Genomic DNA, 20,260 nt, shown 5'->3' with positions numbered 1-20,260 from the left:
TAAAATATTGATAGCAAAATTTTTAATTAAAACAACTTAAATACTATAAAGTCTGATTACTATCGACGTACACTAAAATCCCGTAGCCACTACGATGCGCACCGTATCACAAAATATTTTCCTTCCATTTAAACACTTTACACCCTAAACATTCTTACATATGATGCATACTACAGCCAACACACTATGACAAATAATTAAGCATAGATATTATAATTAACCAGGTATGTGAAACTTTTCCTTTCAAAATAAAAAAAAACCACAAATAAACTCTTACGCTCAGTGGGTACATCCGTTTAAAAATATACAGTACATATATTTTTATTTCGTCGTGGTCATGGGCTGTTGTGCACCGTGCTGACCTTCAGGATCACATGCGGCACGGAAAAGATTTTCCACGATGTACAAAACGTTAATATGGCGCAACCAACTTACACAACTTGCAAACTAGGATTATACGTCGATGTGGGTGCGGCTCGCAAGTCTTAAAACTGGCGAGGGAGTAGATGCTGAACACTTCGACTAAACCGCACCGCACCAAACAGTAAAAAATGGCTCTGAGCACTATGGGACTTAACATCTATGGTCATCAGTCCCCTAGAACTTAGAACTACTTAAACCTAACTAACCTAAGGACAGCACACAACACCCAGCCATCACGAGGCAGAGAAAATCCCTGACCCCGCCGGGAATCGAACCCGGGAACCCGGGCGTGGGAAGCGAGAACGCTACCGCACGACCACGAGATGCGGGCGCACCAAACAGTAGTACGGTGGGGTATACAAGAGACAAATCAATAACTGTTGCAAGACAGCCTCAGCAAGGCAGTAAGAAAATATTTGGGACTTTTAAAATTTTGAGAAGTCCACACCAAAGCGTCCGACCGAAAAGCTCCACAGTCAATCCTTCCCTTACTACAAACACTTAACAGTGCCTCCAAGGTTCACTCGTGGACACTACGAGAGTGTCAAATTACTTATAACTGTAGATAACAGTTGAACACGCTGGGGCCGACGTAGGTTTCTTAATATGACAAGCAATGATTCGGTGTCTCATGCGGATCCATCTTCGATTCAAAACAGTCATTTACTGTAAAGCAGCTAAATAAATGACAATGCCGGTATCAACGCTCTCTTCCCAGGCAGCGCTCTAACTGGAAATTGCAGTACCGAAGCAAAACTTACACCACTGACACGTCTTGTATACGTCTCACCAACGTGCACCTTTTCAGAATTCTAGTGTTCACCTCATGCCGTAATTCTCCGTCTGAACCCAAGGGCAGAACCAAGAAATCACTTCTCAGCTCTTGAATGGGCACACGATGATCGCCCTCGGGACAACGCCGGCCCTCCACACTATGATCTTCGAGCCCACGGCGTTCCAACAGACTGCTTCGGTGCGGGGCCCACCGACCAAGGGGCCTTGCCCTCCGACACCGACGTCGCTCCTCACGCACAGCCCCGAGCTAACTCACAACAAGCCCCTCCTTCCTCCTTCTGTCCGCCTCAAGGCGCGCCGGAAGCCAACTCGACAAAGACATGCGGCGACCAGAGAATCCATTCCGATCTTGATGTTGACATCGCGACGAGTACTGAGAAGGCGGATGGTTTCTGCTCACTGCTGTCTGTAGAGCATCCTCTAATCGCAGAGCACCAGATTCAAAATTGTTTAGTCGTGTCTTCACTAAACTGTGTGAGACTGGTACAGTGTTTGGCAGTCATATCTCACCTGAAAGTGCAAGTGATGACGATGTGATTGAAATAGAAGATATTATTCTATTGGCAGAACGTAGTCCTTCAAGAAGCGTACTCAGAATTTCCAACAGTGTCCGACATACAAGAGTTGATGTATATTACGTATGCACGGCCTCTGTCCGTGTCGTTTACAGTACACTGAACAGCTTCTCGGATGAGGTGAAGGTAGACGATCGCAATTTTGCCATTGTATACTTGCAAATCGCAGAATAATGTCATTAACACTCTTTACTGATGAAACGAGTTTCGCTTGTGAGGGTATCAATAACACACTTAGCTCAGATTGGTGATCCGGTGGAGACCCACGTCCCTTTGAAGTACAGTTCCATTTTCCATCCTCGCTATTATAGAATCTTCGTTATATACCCCGCATTCAACAAATTTCGGTCGTTAGCCATTTTGAAGAGCGTATGCCTTTATTCTGAAAAAATACAGGCAAGAACAACGTGGTTTAGGAACACAGGCGTACGCACCTGAAAACGGAAGTACAGCTGATCGTGGTGCAGACAAGAGGGATTCTATAACAGACAGGGTGGAAAATGAAACTGTTCTTCAATAAATTTGTGGCTGTGACTCCAGAAATAAAAAACTTATCCCTTTTTGGAGACGTTTCCAGGAATGTTCTTGTGGTAATGTGGTGTGGTGTCTTATGACACTCAGTTGGTTGGGCGTGTTGGGTTACCGCATCGTCTTACAGAGCTCCGTTACGTCGAGCTCCTTGAGAAAGAGCTTCCTGCTTTATTGACAGAGTTTCCGTTGACTGCAACAATGAGGAGGTCGTCTACATCTTCTACACGTCAGGTACACATTGTCTGAACGGAACATTTCTTGGGAGATGGATAGGAGGTCGTCTACATCTTCTACACGTCAGGTACACATTGTCTGAACGGAACATTTCTTGGGAGATGGATAGGAAGAAAAGCTCACGTTTCTTGGCTACTAACCTTCCCGGACCTTTCCTGCTATAGATTTTCGCCAGTGGGGTGGTAGAAAGGCGAAGTGTGCAGAGGAAAAGTAAATGCAAGAGACGATCCTTTGAATTATGAACAGTACCGCCCTCATAAAAGAACGCTAAGGCCACATCCGAAGAGTCACACGTGGTGGTGTCAAGAGAATTTGCAAGTTTTAATTTAATCATTTGCCACTGCTTAATACGTTCTGTGGATTCTTGTTTGGTTTGCATTCTAGTAGCTAAATCTCTGCAACCAATAAAAATTGAACAAGCTTTATATGGAGTGTGTTGTTTGATTTAGTGCTGCATATGCAACCAAGTTCTAAAATATTTACTACTGCTCCTGAAAGATATCAGCGATTTTTATTTTTTATTTTATTTTTATTTTATTGTATTTGCTGCCATCTAGTGATTAAGATAGGTCATGTTTCCACAATATAGTATGAAGCTTATTTGATTTCTTTATATTTTAACAGTGCTGAAACTTTAAATAATTGCAATGGAAAGCTAATTAAGAAATGGAAAATCTTTAAATTAACGATTTACGTAATAAGAAGATAGGGAAATAGGGAGGATTGGAAAGAATTTAGGTTAGTAGAATTCTAGAGCCGATGCTCTCCTGGAGTGAGTATCTCAAAAGGACACTGAGACTCTCGCTCCCGGACAGCAGCTGCCCGATCTACCACTACACGTCATCCGAGGGCGAAGATCTCAGCAATACTTCTGAGCCTTCCGGCCTCATATGGCGTGATCCTACATCTAGGTTAGGTTATAGCCCGTATTGCGCTCTGCATTTGTTTGCCTGACGCTTCAGTGACTGTACATTTAGTCCTGATCCTGCGTTTGTCCCCATCTTCGTCTGTGCCGCTGTCGTCTGATCTGTTACCACCACTACTGACGCCTGCCTCGCTAGTATTGTTCGCAGAATCATTCGTCGCCTGTGCTCGTTGCCGCTCGTTCTCTTGTCAGCCTCTATACAGTACTCTAGATATTCAGCAACAAAAAAAAAAAAAAAAAAAAAAAAAAAAAAAAAAAAAAAAAATAAATAAATCGCCAAACAGCCGTGCAGATTGAGAAGTTATTTTATTTTATTTTCGCTACCAGGTTCGGAAACTCAGTATGCCATTATCAGGCCCCATATGCACCTCCCAAACATTCGATAGAGGCATACTCGGGCCATCTCTTTGTGGATGTCGTGAACTCTCGAGTGCTTCCTTCGAAGACCTGGGCAGTCAAGTCTTCGGAGGAAACACTTGGGTGTTCACGACATCCAGAAACGGATGGCCCCAGTACGCCTAGATCGATAATTTTTGGGAGGTGGTATGAGGCCTGAAGATGGTGGCATACTGGACTGTCGGAACTGGTAGCGAAAATAAAATAAAAAACTTCTCAATTTGCACGGCTGTTCCTGGTGAATTTCATTGTTAAATATTTGACCAGCCGCTGTCCCACGTCCAGAATGAAAAAAACAGAGAGTAGCTATTCTGTTTGCACAGGCGTTGAGATCGGTTCACGAGGTGTGGTCGCCAAGTGAATATGTCGTCGTGCGAATGCTAGTTTTTTCTTTTTCCTGTGGCCAACAGTCACAATATAGGAGCGTGATTTCTGCTCTCTACACAGGTAAAATCAGCCTCCTGAGCGAAACATACATGTAGCAAATGCATTGTGTATAGCCCACGGCTAGTTAAGAACTGATTGGCATGTTTCATCCCAATAGCTCCCTCATGTTGGGGAAGAAAGAATATACCGTACAGGCCTATTCGCAGTTGTCCCACTCTTTTTGCGTGGATTCACTGTCCAGGTTCTGAGCTCTCTCAAGGCCTGTGTTTCCTCCCACAAGAGATCTCTGATCGCATCTGGTCTGCCCTTTTTCAGCCAGTATGTTGCCGCGGTAAACTTAACCCTAGGACGCCTAAGGGGGGAGGGGGGTTCGTTGAACCCACAATTTTTTTATGTCCCCTGCTTTTGCCCAAGTAACTTTCATACTACATATTCCCTTTGAGTTATTATTTGTTGGCTATTTTATGAAACGTTAGTGTCAATATATTTTATAGAAAATTCCTGCTTTGAAAGAAAAAATAAATAAACTTATTATGGGTCCAATAAACCCCTCCTTAGGTTTCCATGCTATAGAAAATTTCCCTTAGTAGGATTTCGTATTTCTCATCTATACAACAATGCAAGTTAGTTTCTTGTTGGTTGGTATTCTTGATATTCACAATAATTGGTTTACTTTCAGAGGAAGTGATTGTTGATGTCAGTCAGCTGTTATTTATCATGTAAACTTGCAGTGAGTTAGTGTAGTTCCTAACATGTAGGCCTCCAGTAACTTTGGTGTCCTACACAGCAAAAACGAAACAAAGTAAAAACTTACTGATGTTGTCAACAATGCACCAAGATAAAGGGTCTGTTGGAGGAGAGAAAAATAACACAGAGATAAATGCATATTATAATTCCACTAAAGGTGGAATTGATACCATTGATCAAATGACGTGTATGTACACCTGCAAGAGGGGAACAAGGAGATGGCCTCTATCTGTATTTTACAATCTCATCGACATTTGTGCTATCGATTCAACCACCATATTCATCCAGCAACATCCAAGATGGAATGAAAAGAAACACAACAAACGGAAACTTGATCTTCTACAAGCTGGGATGGAACTAGTGAAATTGCAGGTGGAAGAAAGAAGTGCCAATGCAAGAGGGTTATCTAACCAAATTGTTCAATCAATGGAGACTATTCTACAAAAGAAAATCAAAGAAGTGACAACAGAAGCACGTCACCCTCCTGCAGGGAAAAGTTGGTGCCATATATGTGTAAGAAAAGCTAAAACAAAGAAGCAGAAGTACAACAATCTAAGTAAACCAAAACAGAATTGTGGACAGTGTCATAAACATGTGTGTAACACACATTCAGAAAAAAATTGTGAAGTGTGTCTCTTGCCTTGAAGTTGAGGACTCAGAGTAGTCTATTGTATATGAACACATCTGTATTTTGTACATCTACATCTACATTCATACTCCGCAAGCCACCTGACTGTGTGTGGCGGAGGGTACCCTGAGTACCTCTATCGGTTCTCCCTTCTATTCCAGTCTCGTATTGTTCGTGGGAAGAAGGATTGTCTGTATGCTTCTGTGTGGGCTCTAATGTCTCTGATTTTATCCTCATGGTCTCTTCGCGAGATATACGTAGGAGGGAGCAATATACTGCTGGACTCTTCGGTGAAGGTATGTTCTCGAAACTTCAACAAAAGCCCGTACCGAGCTACTGAGCGTCTCTCCTGCAGAGCCTTCCACTGGAGTTTATCTATCATCTCCGTAACGCGATTACTAAATGATCCTGTAACGAAGCGCGCTGCTCTCCGTTGGATCTTCTCTATCTCTTCTATCAACCCTATCTGGTACAGATCCCACACCGCTGAACAGTATTCAAGCAGTGGGCGAACAAGCGTACTGTAACCTACTTCCTTTGTTTTCGGATTGCATTTCCTTAGGATTCTTCCAATGAATCTCAGTCTGGCATCTGCTTTACCGACGATCAACTTTGTATGATCATTCCATTTTAAATCACTCCTAATGCGTACTCCCAGATAATTTATGGAATTACCTGCGTCCAGTTGCTGACCTGCTATTTTGTAGCTAAATGATAAGGGATCTATCTTTCTCTGTATTCGCAGCACATTACACTTGTCTACATTGAGATTCAATTGCCATTCCCTGCAACATGCGTCAATTCGCTGCTGATCCTCCTGCATTTCAGTACAATTTTCCATTGTTACAACCTCTCGATACACCACAGCACCATCTGCAAAAAGCCTCAGTGAACTTCCGATGTCATCCACCAGGTCATTTATGTATATTGTGAACAGCAACGGTCCCATGACACTCCCCTGTGGCACACCTGAAATCACTCTTACTTCGGAAGACTTCTCTCCATTGAGAATGACATGCTGCGTTCTGTTATCTAGGAACTCCTCAATCCAATTACGCAGTTGGTCTGATAGTCCATATGCTCTTACTTTGTTCATTAAACGACTGTGGGGAACTGTATCGAACGCCTTGCGGAAGTCAAGAAACACGGCATCTACCTGAGAACCCGTGTCTATGGCCCTCTGAGTCTCGTGGACGAATAGCGCGAGCTGGGTTTCACACGACCGTCTTTTTCGAAACCCATGCTGATTCCTACAGAGTAGATTTCTAGTCTCAAGGAAAGTCATTATACTCGAACATAATACGTGTTTCAAAATTCTACAACTGATCGACGTTAGAGATATAGGTCTATAGTTCTGCACATCTGTTCGACGTCCCTTCTTGAAAACGGGGATGACCTTTGCCCTTTTCCAATCCTTTGGAACGCTACGCTCTTCTAGAGACCTACGGTACACCGCTGCAAGAAGGGGGACAAGTTCCTTCGCGTACTCTGTGTAAAATAGAACTGGTATCCCATCAGGTCCAGCGGCCTTTCCTCTTTTGAGCGATTTTAATTGTTTCTCTATCCCTCTGTCGTCTATTTCGATATCTACCATTTTGTCATCTGTGCGACAATCTAGAGAAGGAACTACAGTGCAGTCTTCCTCTGTGAAACAGCTTTGGAAAAAGACATTTAGTATTTCGGCCTTAAGTGTGTCATCCTCTGTTTCAGTACCATTTTGGTCACAGAGTGTCTGGACATTTTGTTTTGATCCACCTACCGCTTTGACATAAGACCAGAATTTCTTAGGATTTTCTGCCAAGTCAGTACATAGAACTTTACTTTCGAATTCACTAAACGCCTCTCGCATGGCCCTCTTCAAGTTACATTTAGCTTCGCGTAATTTTTGTTTGTCTGCAAGGCTTTGGCTATGTTTATGTTTGCTGTGAAGTTCCCTTTGCTTCCGCAGCAGTTTTCTAACTCGGTTGTTGTACCACGGTGGCTCTTTTCCATGTCTTACGATCTTGCTTGGCACATACTCATCTAACGCATATTGTACGATGGTTTTGAACTTTGTCCACTGATCCTCAACACTATCTGTACTTGAGACAAAACTTTTGTGTTGAGCCGTCAGGTACTCTGTAATCTGCTTTTTGTCACGTTTGCTAAACAGAAAAATCTTCCTACCTTTTTTAATATTTCTATTTACGGCTGAAATCATCGATGCAGTAACCGCTTTATGATCGCTGATTTCCTGTTCTGCGTTAACTATTTCAAATAGTTCAGATCTGTTTGTCACCAGAAGGTCTAATATGTTATCACCACGATTCGGTTCTCTGTTTAACTGCTCAAGGTAGTTTTCAGATAAAGCACTTAAAAAAATGTCACTGGATTCTTTGTCCCTGCCACCCGTTATGAACGTTTGAGTCTCCCAGTCTAATTCCGGCAAATTAAAATCTCCACCCAGAACTATAACATGGTGGGGAAATCTACTCGAAATATTTTCCAAATTATCCTTCAGGTGCTCAGCCACAACAGCTGCTGAGCCAGGGGGCCTATAAAGACATCCAACTACCATGTCTGAGCCTGCTTTAACCGTGACCTTCACCCAAATTATTTCACATTTCTGATCTCCGTCAATTTCCTTCGATACTGTTGCACTTCTTATCGCTATAAACACGCCTCCCCCTTCACTGTCCAGCCTGTCACTGCGGTATACATTCCAATCTGAGTTTAGGATTTCATTACTGTTTACGTCTGGTTTCAGCCAACTTTCTGTCCCTAGTTGGGCGTTGTGACCGTTTATTAATGAGAGCAGTTCTGGGACATTTCTATAGACGCTCCTGCAGTTTACTATTAGCACATTAACATTGTTATTACCTTTTGCATTTTGCCTACTCCTACCTTGCCGCGTCTCAGGAGGCGTCTTGTCGGACCTAGGGAGGGAATTCTCTAACCTAAAAAACCCCCATGTGCACTCGACACGTACTCCGCTACTCTTGTAGCCGCTTCCGGCGTGTCGTGCACGCCTGACCTATTCAGGGGGACCCTACATTTCTCCACCCGATAACGGAGGTGGAGAAATTTGCACCCAATTTGTATTGTAATATGTCAATTTTTTATTCACTCAATCCAATATTTATAACAATGAACAGCATTTATAAACCGATGCCATAGTTAAAATATATAAACCATTTTGAAAGTTGTAATTTTTCGTCAGTAAACTTATTTAATACCTGTGGGCTCGCCGAAGCCCGCCCCCCCCCCCCCCCCCCCTAGGCATCCAAGTTAGAAAAAAAGGCTTGGGCGTCCTCGGGTTAATAGTTATGTGTATCGGGTATATCCCGAGCACCACGCACAGTGGACGGTGATAGAGGTGTAGAGAAAAAGAGAGAAGGAGAGACGTGCGGTAAGTGGTGTGTTGTTTGGTTGTCAGGGTGCGCGTGAAGAACGGCCTGCGGCTGCTGGGCGCCGAGGCGAGCTCGGAGCGCTGGAACGTGACAGCGTCGCTCAACGGCAAGCACACCGCCGCCACCGTCACCGCCTTCCGCAGGGACAGCCTGGCCGACGCGCCGCCGCAGCTGCAGCCCTCGCCGCACGGCAAGCCGGGGTGAGTCAGCCACTAGCGTTCCCTCCCGGTCCTGCCGGCGTTTTTGCAATGTACAGGGTGTATCAAAAAGAATCATCCGATTTGGTACGTCTACGGGTGACCGTCGTAGTTCGCTACACGACGACGGGGGCGCGTCGAGTAGTCCCCTGTTCGATAGGTCGGATAAACTTCAATTTATGAAGCACTGGCCTGTCCCACGTGCCATTGGATATTCGAGGCACATTGAGTAGCAAGTCGTAAATTACGATTGTGTACTGATTTCTATTGCCCCGATTACAGCGAAAACTGGGGCGAAACAAATAATATGCTTCACACAAAGCGTATGTATGTTTCGTCGTAGAATCGTAATCGGCATTTAAAAAACTGGGGTTCCCATTGAACATTTCAATGGGTGTGGTGGTGGTGGGTGTCCTCCTCCGAAACAAACAAATTAGAATCATAACTTTTTTTGGTCCGATGTGTAATTTTCGAGATACTTCTATTATTTCAGTTTAAATGAACACATTTATATATCTGTCGGCTATAAAAGTAAGTGTCTTATAGCAATACGCAAAGGCACTTTTTTTTATCTTTCCATGTTTTGCATTTAATATAAATGTATATGTATAGTTCTGTAGAACAAAATTGACGAGAAATCTCTGCACAACATGAAATTATAACAGTGAAGTTAACAACAAAATAAAATTTGCTCGAATCCTATACTGACTGCAAACTACTCGTGTATATTAGCTTAAGGAACAATATAACATAGAGATTTTTTCAGGAACTCCCCGACAGCAAAGAACGAGTGAATCACGAAATTCTTAAATTTAGACTTGAACGTGCGATTGCTAAGACGCTTTAATTCTTGCGGTAGCTTGTTGAAAATAGACTCAGCAGAATACTGTACTGTACACCTTTCTGCACAAGAGTCAAGGAGGTGCGATCCAAATACAGAATCTATTTCTGCCAAGTATTAACTGAGTGAAATCTGATAATTCTTGGGTATAAGCTCATACCGTTAGCAGCAAACGGCATTAAAGAAAATATATACGGAAAGGCCAATGTGGGAATTATCAGGCTTCTGAACAGGAGTCTACAAAAAGTTCATGAACTTACACCACATATTGCGCGAACTGAGCGAACAATAGCCTTTGTGAAGGGGAATAGTTATCCCAGAAAATAATGCCGTGAGTCACGAATGAATGAAAGTAAAGTAGACCAATTTTCGTGTTGAAACATTACTTATCGCATATATTATTCTAATGATAAATGGAGCAGCATTTAATTTTTGAACAAGTTTCGGAACATAGGCTTTCTATGACAGCTTGCCATCTACCTGAACAATTACGAATTAGGTGTTCAGACTCACAAATCATACGTATTGCGCGTTAGAAATTATACAAGCTGAGTCTTCCTGTGATTTAGCATAAACTGACTTTTTACAAGCTATGAACTTGCGTCTTGAACTGTACTATTTGGATTGTTCACACTCTTACGTAGTGTGTGTTAGAAACTGTAAAAACTGAGTCTTCCCATGATGTAGCAAAGACTGGTTTTCTACAGGCCATTAAGTTATGTCTTGAATTGGACGAATTGATACATTGCCTATGTTGCTCTCAGAATCTTTCACTAACAAGCTAGTGTCATTAGCAAACAAATTTTGGACTGTAGTGTTATATTAGAAGGTATATAATTTATACTGGTTGGTCATAAATAGTCTGAAAAGCTTGTAAGGGTTTGCTGGGTAGGCTGTACAGAGAAATAATTGTTAAGCAAAAGTTCGATACGTTTCCCCGTTCCTAGTTAACTAGCACAGAAGTTAGTCAATCAGACAGTTGCGCTCGCAAATTCAAGAACCCCGCCAGATAAAATTAGTGTCAGCTGTTCTCATAGCGTAGATGACAGCGCACGAGACTGCTCAGCCTTTGGTTCCAGTTCGAACCTTATTACCGTCTCATTTGTATCGCTTTCTTATTCGGTTTTATGAATCTAAGCGAAGAACACATTTGGTGACACCGTCTCTGGAGGAGGGGGGCGGGTAGGTTCTTGAATTTGAACACGCAACGGCTTGATTGGCTAACTCCAATGCTAATTAACGTGGAAACGGTGCAATGTATCAAATTTTTTTCTTAACAAGTACTTCTCAGCATAGCCCACCCTGCAACACCGGTACAAGCTTTTCAGTCTGTTTCTAACCATCTTGTGCATACGAGGATCATTCCACACGTCACGCCACCATTGGGGGGGGGGGGGGGGGTCTGGTGAGTGGGGTGGCTAGAAGAGAATTTTCCACCCCATCGCTGTACAGAGTTCATGATGTCTGCTTTGTGGGTAGTAGCGCGATCATGCAGTATGATTGCATTATACAGCGCCCGGACGTTTTCGTCTTCAGCCACAGCGGCCCATGCTTTTGCATGAAAATGAGTAGCATTTGTGCCAGCGAGAAGGTAACTTTCACGTATGCTCGTTGTTGCCCTTTGCTTACATCCACTTTGTAGCACACACTGAATGTTTCAGGCGCTATTACCCACCCATCCTCGCATGCTGTAGCGAGCTGTCGGTTGATTTCGGTACTGTTTGCCGTGGGCTTTCGAACGTATTTACTGCGATTACATCGATGCCACATGCATGCAAGGTACACCTTGTTCCCATGACTTATGGAATGACCCTCGTATAAGAAACAGCATTGATCCCAGTACCGACTTCTGCCACACTCCCTAATAAACCGTGCCCCAATCAGACGCCACCTCATAATCATTACCATTATTATGGAGAATGATCTTTCTCCGTCTGTTCCTAAAGTACAAGAGGTAGCAGTTGTGAAATATTCCTCTTATTCCATAATGGTCGTTTCTGCAGCACCATTTTGTGATCAACACAGTCAAAGAAATCCAAGAAGACGCCTGCGTGCCAGGGATTTGGGTTCAAAATGGCTCTGAACACTATGGGACTTAACATCTGTGGTCATAAGTCCCCTAGACCTTAGAACTATTTAAACCTAACTAACCTAAGGACATCACACAACAGGGATTTGGAGATAGCCTGTATTTTAAGATTGCACTTTGTACCTCATTTTAGCTACTATATTGAAAAATATTTTATAAATGTATTTAAAACATATTTTAATTGTGTACTGTGTTTTTTTTAATCGTAAGACGGAGTGTTATGGCACTAATTTCGGTAGCCAAATAATTCGACAGTGTGACGGTGTAACTATAGGCTGAAGCAAATAAAACATTTGTTCTACTGGATAGAAGTTGTTTTTGAAACAGTGTTACAACTTTACATCTGTGCTTTACATGCATTTTTTAGCGTTTTCTTTTTTTTGTCTCACGCTTACAAGTACTTAAAGAGCTTTGACCGGATGAAAACGAAGTGCCTCGAGTGACTGAGTGATTGTTCAGGAGCAGCGGAGCGGCCGGTGGCGGCGGCGGAGGGCCGTCCAAGGCGGAGGAGGTGTTCTCTCTGCTGGTGGCCGTGTCAGACGAGGGCGGCGCGGGGGCGGCGGACGCGCGCCTCGTGCTGAGCGCGCGTTACGTGCTGGCCGGCGACGTGGCGGCGGCGGCGGGGGTGGCGGGGGCGGCCAGGAAGCCCGCGCTGCTCGAGGCGTCCGGCCGGCGGCGGCACACCGCCAGGCTCGAGGTGCACAAGGACGACATCCAGGCCGTGCTGCCCATCTCCAAGGTCGGTCTCACACTGTGCTGCGAGACAGCAATATTTTGCTTTTGCGTAAATCACAGATTACTAATTTCGACTGTCATCATCAGATTTGATCATCAGAGCTGCATAGGGCGATTACTAAGTGTAAAACAGGAAAGGCTGCTGGGCTGGATGATCTTACGAATGAGAAAATAAATCATTTTGGTCCTGCAACACTAAAATGGATTCTATACTCATACTCATAAATTAAGGATAATTACAGAATGTGGTGCCACACAACGTGGCACTACACAAAACTGGTGTTAATAGCGTAGGCACATAGGGAACACACACGGCACAGATCTGCAAGTCCACGGTATTGGTGATAAGTTGAGAAAACCGTCCCGAAACACATGTGCTACAAAACGCCACTGTTACCTGCGCATGTACCCCGACGTCAATATGGAATATGATCAGCATGCACACGTACACAGACCGCACAACGGATTGACATGCTCTGGATCAGTTGGTTGAGCAGCTGCTGGGGTATTAGCCTCCCATTCTTGCACCAGTGCCTGACGGAGCTCCTGAAGCGTCCTAGGGGTTTGAAGACGCGCAGCGATACTTCGACCGAGAGCATCTCAGAGGTGCACCATGGGGTTAGGTCTGGAGAACAGGCAGGCCCCTCCATTCGCCTGATATCTTCTGTTTCAAGGTACTCCTCCATGACGGCAGCTCCATCAGGAGGAAGGTAGGACCCACTGCACCCCTGAAAAGGCGGACATACTGGTACAAAATGACGTCTCGATACACCTGACCTGTTACAGTTCCTCTGTCAAAGATATGCAGCGGTGTACGTGCACCAATCATAATCCCACCCCACTCCACCAAGCCACGACCTCCATGCAGGTCCTTTTCGAGGACATCAAGGGGTTTCTATCTGGTTCCTGGTTCACGCCAGATGAAAACCCGGCGAGTATCACTGTTCAGAGTATACATGGCCTCGTCAGTGAACATAACCTGGGACCACTGTCCCAATGACCATGTACTGTGCTCTTGACACCAGGCTTTACGGGCTCTCCTGTGACCAGGGGCCAGTGGAATGAATCTTGCAGGTCTCCAGGCGAATAGACCATGTCTGTTCAGTTGTCTGTAGACTGTGTGTCTCGAGACAACTGTTCCAGTGGCTGCGGTAAGATCCCGAGCAAGGCTATCTGCAGTATTCCTTGGCCGTCTGCGTGCACCGATGGTGATATATAGGTCTTCTTGTGGTGTTTTATACTGTGGACGTCCCTTACTGTAGCGCCTGGACACATTTCCTGACTAGCCTCCAGTCATCCTAGTACTCTACCCCTCATAACGTCATCAATATGTGTTCTTTGAACCATTTTTTACACACAGTCAGCATTAGCACGTCTGCACACTTACTCGCTGCACCGTTCTCAGACATGCACCAACACACCTTTGCGTATGTGGACTGCTGCCAGAGCCACGGTGCGACGACCGCAGGTCAAATGCACCGCATGGTCATACCCCTTGGTGATTTAAACCCGCAAATTGCTCAACAGAGTGTTGTTTCACCATGTATCAACAGTATCCTTAATTTATGCGCATGAGTGTAGATCTTTTTAACAACTGCTTATGCTCTGGTAGGATCCCCAAAGTCTGGCGGAAAGCTCCTGTTACCGCTATCCGTAAACCCGGTAAAGAGAACAATGACCCTAAGAACTACCGTCCCATATCTCTTCTTTGCCATTTGTATAAAATTATGGAGAGAATGATTCTGAATCGTTTGACAGAAGCAATTGACACTGCGCTCTTTCCTCAACAGGCTGGCTTTAGACCGGATAAAAGTTGCACGTCACGGATCCTCGGTCTCACCGAGTACATCGAAGACGGTTTTGAATCACGTATAGTAACCGGTGTGGCCTTTGTTGACCTGTCTGCTGCGTACGACACTGTGAACCATAAATTACTCCTGAAAAAGTTTTGTGACATCACTAATGAATATTTTAACCACCTCAATAGCCATCTTCCTTAGCAACAGGTGATTTTTAGTGGAATTTCAAAGACTCTTTAATATGTATACGAGTGATCAACCACTCCCGCTGTGCACCGGCATGATATCGCAATGGCCACCTAGGGAAAGGATTTCCATGATGTCGAAAATAAGCTGTCTGCAGCACTGGAAGAACTAGGACGGTTCTACAAAAATAATAAGTTATGGCCTAACCCAACGAAAACGCAAGTCTGTGCTTTCCACCTAAAAAACAGACAGGACAACCAACAACTAAATATTTCAAGGAATGGCACTGAACTTGAACATTCATTTTCCCCTAAAGGATCTTGGCGTGACCTTAGATCGGACCCTAAGGTTCAAAACGCATTGTCAAAACACAAAAATGAAAGTGTCCGCAAGGAATAATATCATACGAAAACTAAGGGGATCTAACTGGGATGCACAGCCAGTCACTATTCGGACTTCGGCTTTGGCGTTGTGCTACTCTGCGGGCGAATAAGCAGCGCCTGTCTGGCATAACTCCTGCCATGCTAGGCACGTGGACACCGCCCTGAATTAGACGTGCCGTATAACCACTGGGTGCCTGAGACCCACTAAAGTGGAGCAACTGTATTACCCAGCAGGTACAGCTCCGCCCGACATCAGGCGCGAAGCAGCTGCTCAAGCAGAATGGCTCTGAGCAGTATGTGACTTAACATTTACGGTCATCAGTCCCCTAGAACTTAGAACTACTTAAACCTAACTAATCTAAGGACAACACACAACACCCAGTCATCACGAGGCAGAGAAAATCCCTGACCCCGCCGGGAATCGAACCCGGGAACCCGGGCGTGGGAAGCGAGAACGCTACCGCACGACCACGAGCTGCGGACTATCAAGCAGAAGGACGTAGAGTCTTGACATCTGACACTCACCCATTATTTGGCCATTCGCCAGCGCTGTCTCCCTTGAAGTCCAGAAAAAGTTTTGTAAGGGTCTATGTAAACAACAACAACATAAACCAAAGGCTAGACATGTGGACAAAGAGAGTAGACACTGCTCCTCTAGGCTGGAGACAACCTAGAGAAGAACTACCTCCCTGTGATAATGAGAACTGGTGTACCTGGAAGTCCCTCAGCAGATTACGAACTGGTGTTGGGTGGTGTAAAGAAACTCTTGAAAAATGGGGATACGCTAGAGGACCCTCAACTTGTGAGTGTGGAGAGGAGCAGACGATGTCTCACCTGCGCAGTTGCCGTCTGTGCCCGTCATCATGCACCGAAGAACAGTTGATGATGGCCAGTTCTAACATCTTAGACGTTGCTCGTTTCTGGGCGAAACATTTTAATTCAATGTCTGTTAGTCTAGTGTCTATGAATGTTCATTTATGTACAATTACTTCTGACTGTATGCTAACTGTATTGCTTTGAACAGCAAAAGAAAGTTAATTATAGATTTCTTTGTCCTTTTTCATGTATACGTGTTAATGTCCATTGTCTACTTACGAGTTCTATAACTGTTAATTTCTGTTTATTCCCTTGTAAATGATACCTTTGACACGAATATAAAAATCAGAGCTGTGAAAATGAAACGAAGCAGATGTTAGATGGTTCAAATGGCTCTGAGCACTATGCGACTTAACTTCTGAGGTCATCAGTCGCCTAGAACTTAGAACTAATTAAACCTAACTAACCTATGGACATCACACACATCCATGCCCGAGGCAGGATTCGAACCTGCGACCGTAGCGGTCGCTCGGTTCCAGACAGTAGCGCCTAGAACCGCACGGCCACTCCGGCCGGCAAAGATGTTAGATTTTGAGAAAATACGCCTACGAGGAATGGAGAAAATTAATGGTACAGAAACAGAAAAAATTGGTGTAGAGAAAAAAATGCAGCAACGCAAGGTACCAATAGATTGGAAAAAGAACCAGATAACTCTCGTTTTCAAGAAGCATAGTCGGTAACCATGCAGCGAAGGCTTTCGCGACCGAATGTCCTAGCTGCTGGCGAGTCTTCCAGGTGTTATGGCCGTGGTTCATGAACCTTCTCTGTTCCTGAAATTTCGTCCAGAACTACGTCGGACATTTTCAGAGGTACTCTGGTTTCGCCCAGTCTTGTCGACTGATGGTTGGGAGCTGCAGGTGCCTTCACAGGGGTGGCTGCTCCCCCTGGGATTGACGGAGATCAGAACACGTAGACCCTCTTTCTCCAGCTTCTTGAGTTGTGGTGTAGCCTCTCGGTGGTTGTCTTCTGGATGCTGTTAAGCCTTATCAGTGTAGTTTGCTTCAGACGTGGACACAGCTGTGTGGAAGTGGTCAGTGGGCTCAGCAATGACGCTCGTCGAAGAGCTACATAAATACTGTGGAGTACTTCGACCGCGCCCTTTTTCCGCAGTATTGATGTCGCTCTCCAACGTCCGACCCGTCGGTCAGAAGGCCGGGCGAGAACAGAGCATTCTGATGACGTCGAGCACAGTTCTGAGTGAAGCGTTAGAAACGGCAAACTTTTTGGGCTACAGCCATACAACCAGGGGGTCTCACCAGTAACGTAGCTGGTACTATCTATCACTCGAGATAAGGGTTACTAGTCTAGCTTCGACCTACGAGACAGAGTTGCAACAGTCACTTCTTCTATACCACTAATCAATGGTGTGTAGCAATCCAATTATTTTCAAAAGCCTCTCAGACCAGAGCTCTGGATTGTAAAACGAGCACCACAATGAGTCACTACACCAAACGATTTTTAGCACAGGTTGGGGCAAATAGAAGTGGCCCGGAGAACAGAGCTGCAGGTTACAAAGAAACACGGCAGTACTAACCTGACTACAGCAGATGTTGAGAGTGACCACCATTCGTCTGTTGGCGCTTTCAGACCCTTGTCAGCAAGTTGCTGAGTGCGGATCGAAGCTGGACTTGCTGAAATGTCATTCGAAATGTTCTGTTGCTGTTCTTGAAGACTAATAGGGTTGTTGCGATACACCTTAGACTTGACGACTTCCCAAACAAAGTAATCGCACACCGATAGATCAGATGACCCGGCTGACCATCTAGGACCGCGGCGAGAGTGACCGCTGCTAACAACTCTGTCATGGGTGAAGATTGTGTAAATATGCTCCAAAGTTCGGCCGACTGTATGCGCAGTTGCTCCATCCGGTTGGAAGTAACCGTAGGTCTTTTCCTCCTCCGTATATGTTGCCACAAATGGTTTCAAGATGTTGGCAATGTAAGGTGGTCCGTGCTACTTTTATTTTCCCCATCCTGTATTTCCTCCATAAACAAAACTGGACAACAGTCTAAGGATAAAAGGAGGAAGACAGCTAATCACCACCCGTTTCCAATGGAACAAATGGACTTTACTGTCTTACATAATGTCTATCTTGTTGTTATCAGACAGCTAGTTCATGCATGCCTCCATCCTGTAGTATATCTCTGTCCACCTAGCAAATGGCCGTTCACTAAATGCCGCCGTTTCTCACGGGAACTCAGGATCACTCACTCCCGACTTCCGTACAAGCGACATTTTAAACACCTGAACTTCGATCCAAAGGGCGCACGACTCCCATACTACGCTGACGAAGGCTGCCGACTCAGTACGAAAGCATTCCGGGGCAATATTTTGACAGGAAATGAGCTTCCAGAGCAGTAAAAATTGGCCATTTCCTGCTAACGCTTATAGCATTTGCTGTAAGGAGCTGCTTCCTGCGAACCTTTTGAGAAGTTTCTTTTCCAAAGGGTATTAGGAAACAGCGGCCTTACTGAGGAAATCACTCGCCTTTGAAAACCACAAAGTCGAGCCAGACCACACAACTGAAGCGGATTAAGGGAAGACCGGCCATCTTAATTAGAGGTAGGAGACTGACCACGACCAACACAGCCAACGGGTGCGGCCCATAAACGACGTTACATGCTCATAATTATAGGCGTGTGTCGCTGACGCAAGTCAGTCTTGGTTTGTTCCATACTACCACCTCTGAAAGTTTATCGGCGGAGTTCTGATTCACCCTGCATGTATGGTGGTTCAGCTGTCCCTACCGCTGTGGTTTTATGCAAACCGAACTGTAAATCTGGCCTGTATAAACCAAGCGAGGGAATAATCCTCTCACTCACCATGCGCAAACAGTTAGGCCTACAGAAAAAAATTTGAAAATCCTTCTTGTAGGAAATTTAACGCACCTAAATCTTGTTCTGGAACAGGTAGTCACTGGAGGCCACGGCTTTCGAGTTATTCAGGAGGAAAACTATAACAGTGACCTTCAAAAGCTCTTTCAAAAACGGCTCTGAGCACTATGGGACTCAAATGCTGAGGTCATTAGTCCCCTAGAACTTAGAACTAGTTAAACCTAACTAACCTAAGGACATCACAAACATCCATGCCCGAGGCAGGATTCGAACCTGTGACCGTAGCGGTCTTGCGGTTCCAGACTGCAGCGCCTTCGGCCGGCCAAAAGCGCTTTCAGCCCCTACTTATCGACCACTAGCCAGGATTTCGAGAGTGTTGTTCGTGGCACTCTCTCCTGCAACTGTACAAAAATTTCCGGCTATACGAGCTATTCCTGATATTAAATGTTTTTCTGGCTCTATTTCTTGGGTCGTTATGCGACCAGCATAGTCGGAGACTTCGTTAACATTATTAATTTAAACATGCTTATGAGAGTAACGAAAGAAAAATGGCTTTTGTAAACGTTGCGTTAAAACTAATTACGATGACGATTCTGTCCAAATTTAACACTTCCAAGCCCGGTAGTTTCGTAGTCAGAGGGTTTAACGAATTCAATGATTTACTGTCTACTCTTATTTCATGCTGTTAAAATTCACAAAATTCTTAGGTATAATTTACACAAACGTCAATTTCACAATTTGTAAGTGCTCGACTGAGTCGTGGGCGTAATAAGGCCAATCAATGAAGATCAAAAATGGTTGAATGTGAGAAATAATTCTTGCAGTCGCAAATATTTGTACAGTGGTAGGAGGGAGTGTTATGAACAACATACTAGAAATCCTGACTGGTGAGGGACGAGTGTGGGAGTGGAAGTGCGTTTGGAGCTCACTACGTTTTTCTCGAGCGACTCGAAAACTACGGCCTCTAGCGGAAACGTATCCCGGTCCAAAATTTAACTGCATTAAACCTCCTACAAAAAGATCGCGTTCGTTTTTTCTGTAGGACTAATAGTTTGCGCATAGCGAGTGAGAAAATCTGAAAATCTCGCGCATGGTTTATCACGGCCAGCTACAACATTACAGGCTGCATAAAATCACAGTGGTAGGGCCAACTGACTCAGGCTGTATAAATGATATACGTGGTAACGTTGGAAGCTCAGTAAGATTATTTGCAGTCGTTAGGAAGGTAGCACCTCCAGAAGCGAAATGCATGAAGACCGAAAGACATTGGCGCTGGAACTGGCAATTGAC

The 20,260-nt window shown here is 44.6% G+C and overlaps 1 protein-coding gene across 1 annotated transcript in view; it reads left to right on the top strand.

Moving 5' to 3' along the window:
- LOC124594487 (transmembrane protein 132E) overlaps positions 1–20,260 on the top strand; it is a 251,554-nt gene that overhangs the window by 67,236 nt on the left and 164,058 nt on the right. The window contains exons 4-5 of the mRNA XM_047132866.1: positions 9,057–9,230; positions 12,617–12,896. Of these exons, the coding sequence (XP_046988822.1) occupies positions 9,057–9,230; positions 12,617–12,896 (454 nt within the window). The remainder of the gene's footprint in view (positions 1–9,056; positions 9,231–12,616; positions 12,897–20,260) is intronic.

This window comes from Schistocerca americana, chromosome 1, assembly GCF_021461395.2.
Source record: "Schistocerca americana isolate TAMUIC-IGC-003095 chromosome 1, iqSchAmer2.1, whole genome shotgun sequence".
NCBI classification, from domain to species: Eukaryota; Metazoa; Arthropoda; class Insecta; order Orthoptera; family Acrididae; genus Schistocerca; species Schistocerca americana.
The sequence above is the reverse complement of the archived record's forward strand: the minus strand, read 5'-3'. Positions and strand labels throughout refer to the sequence as shown.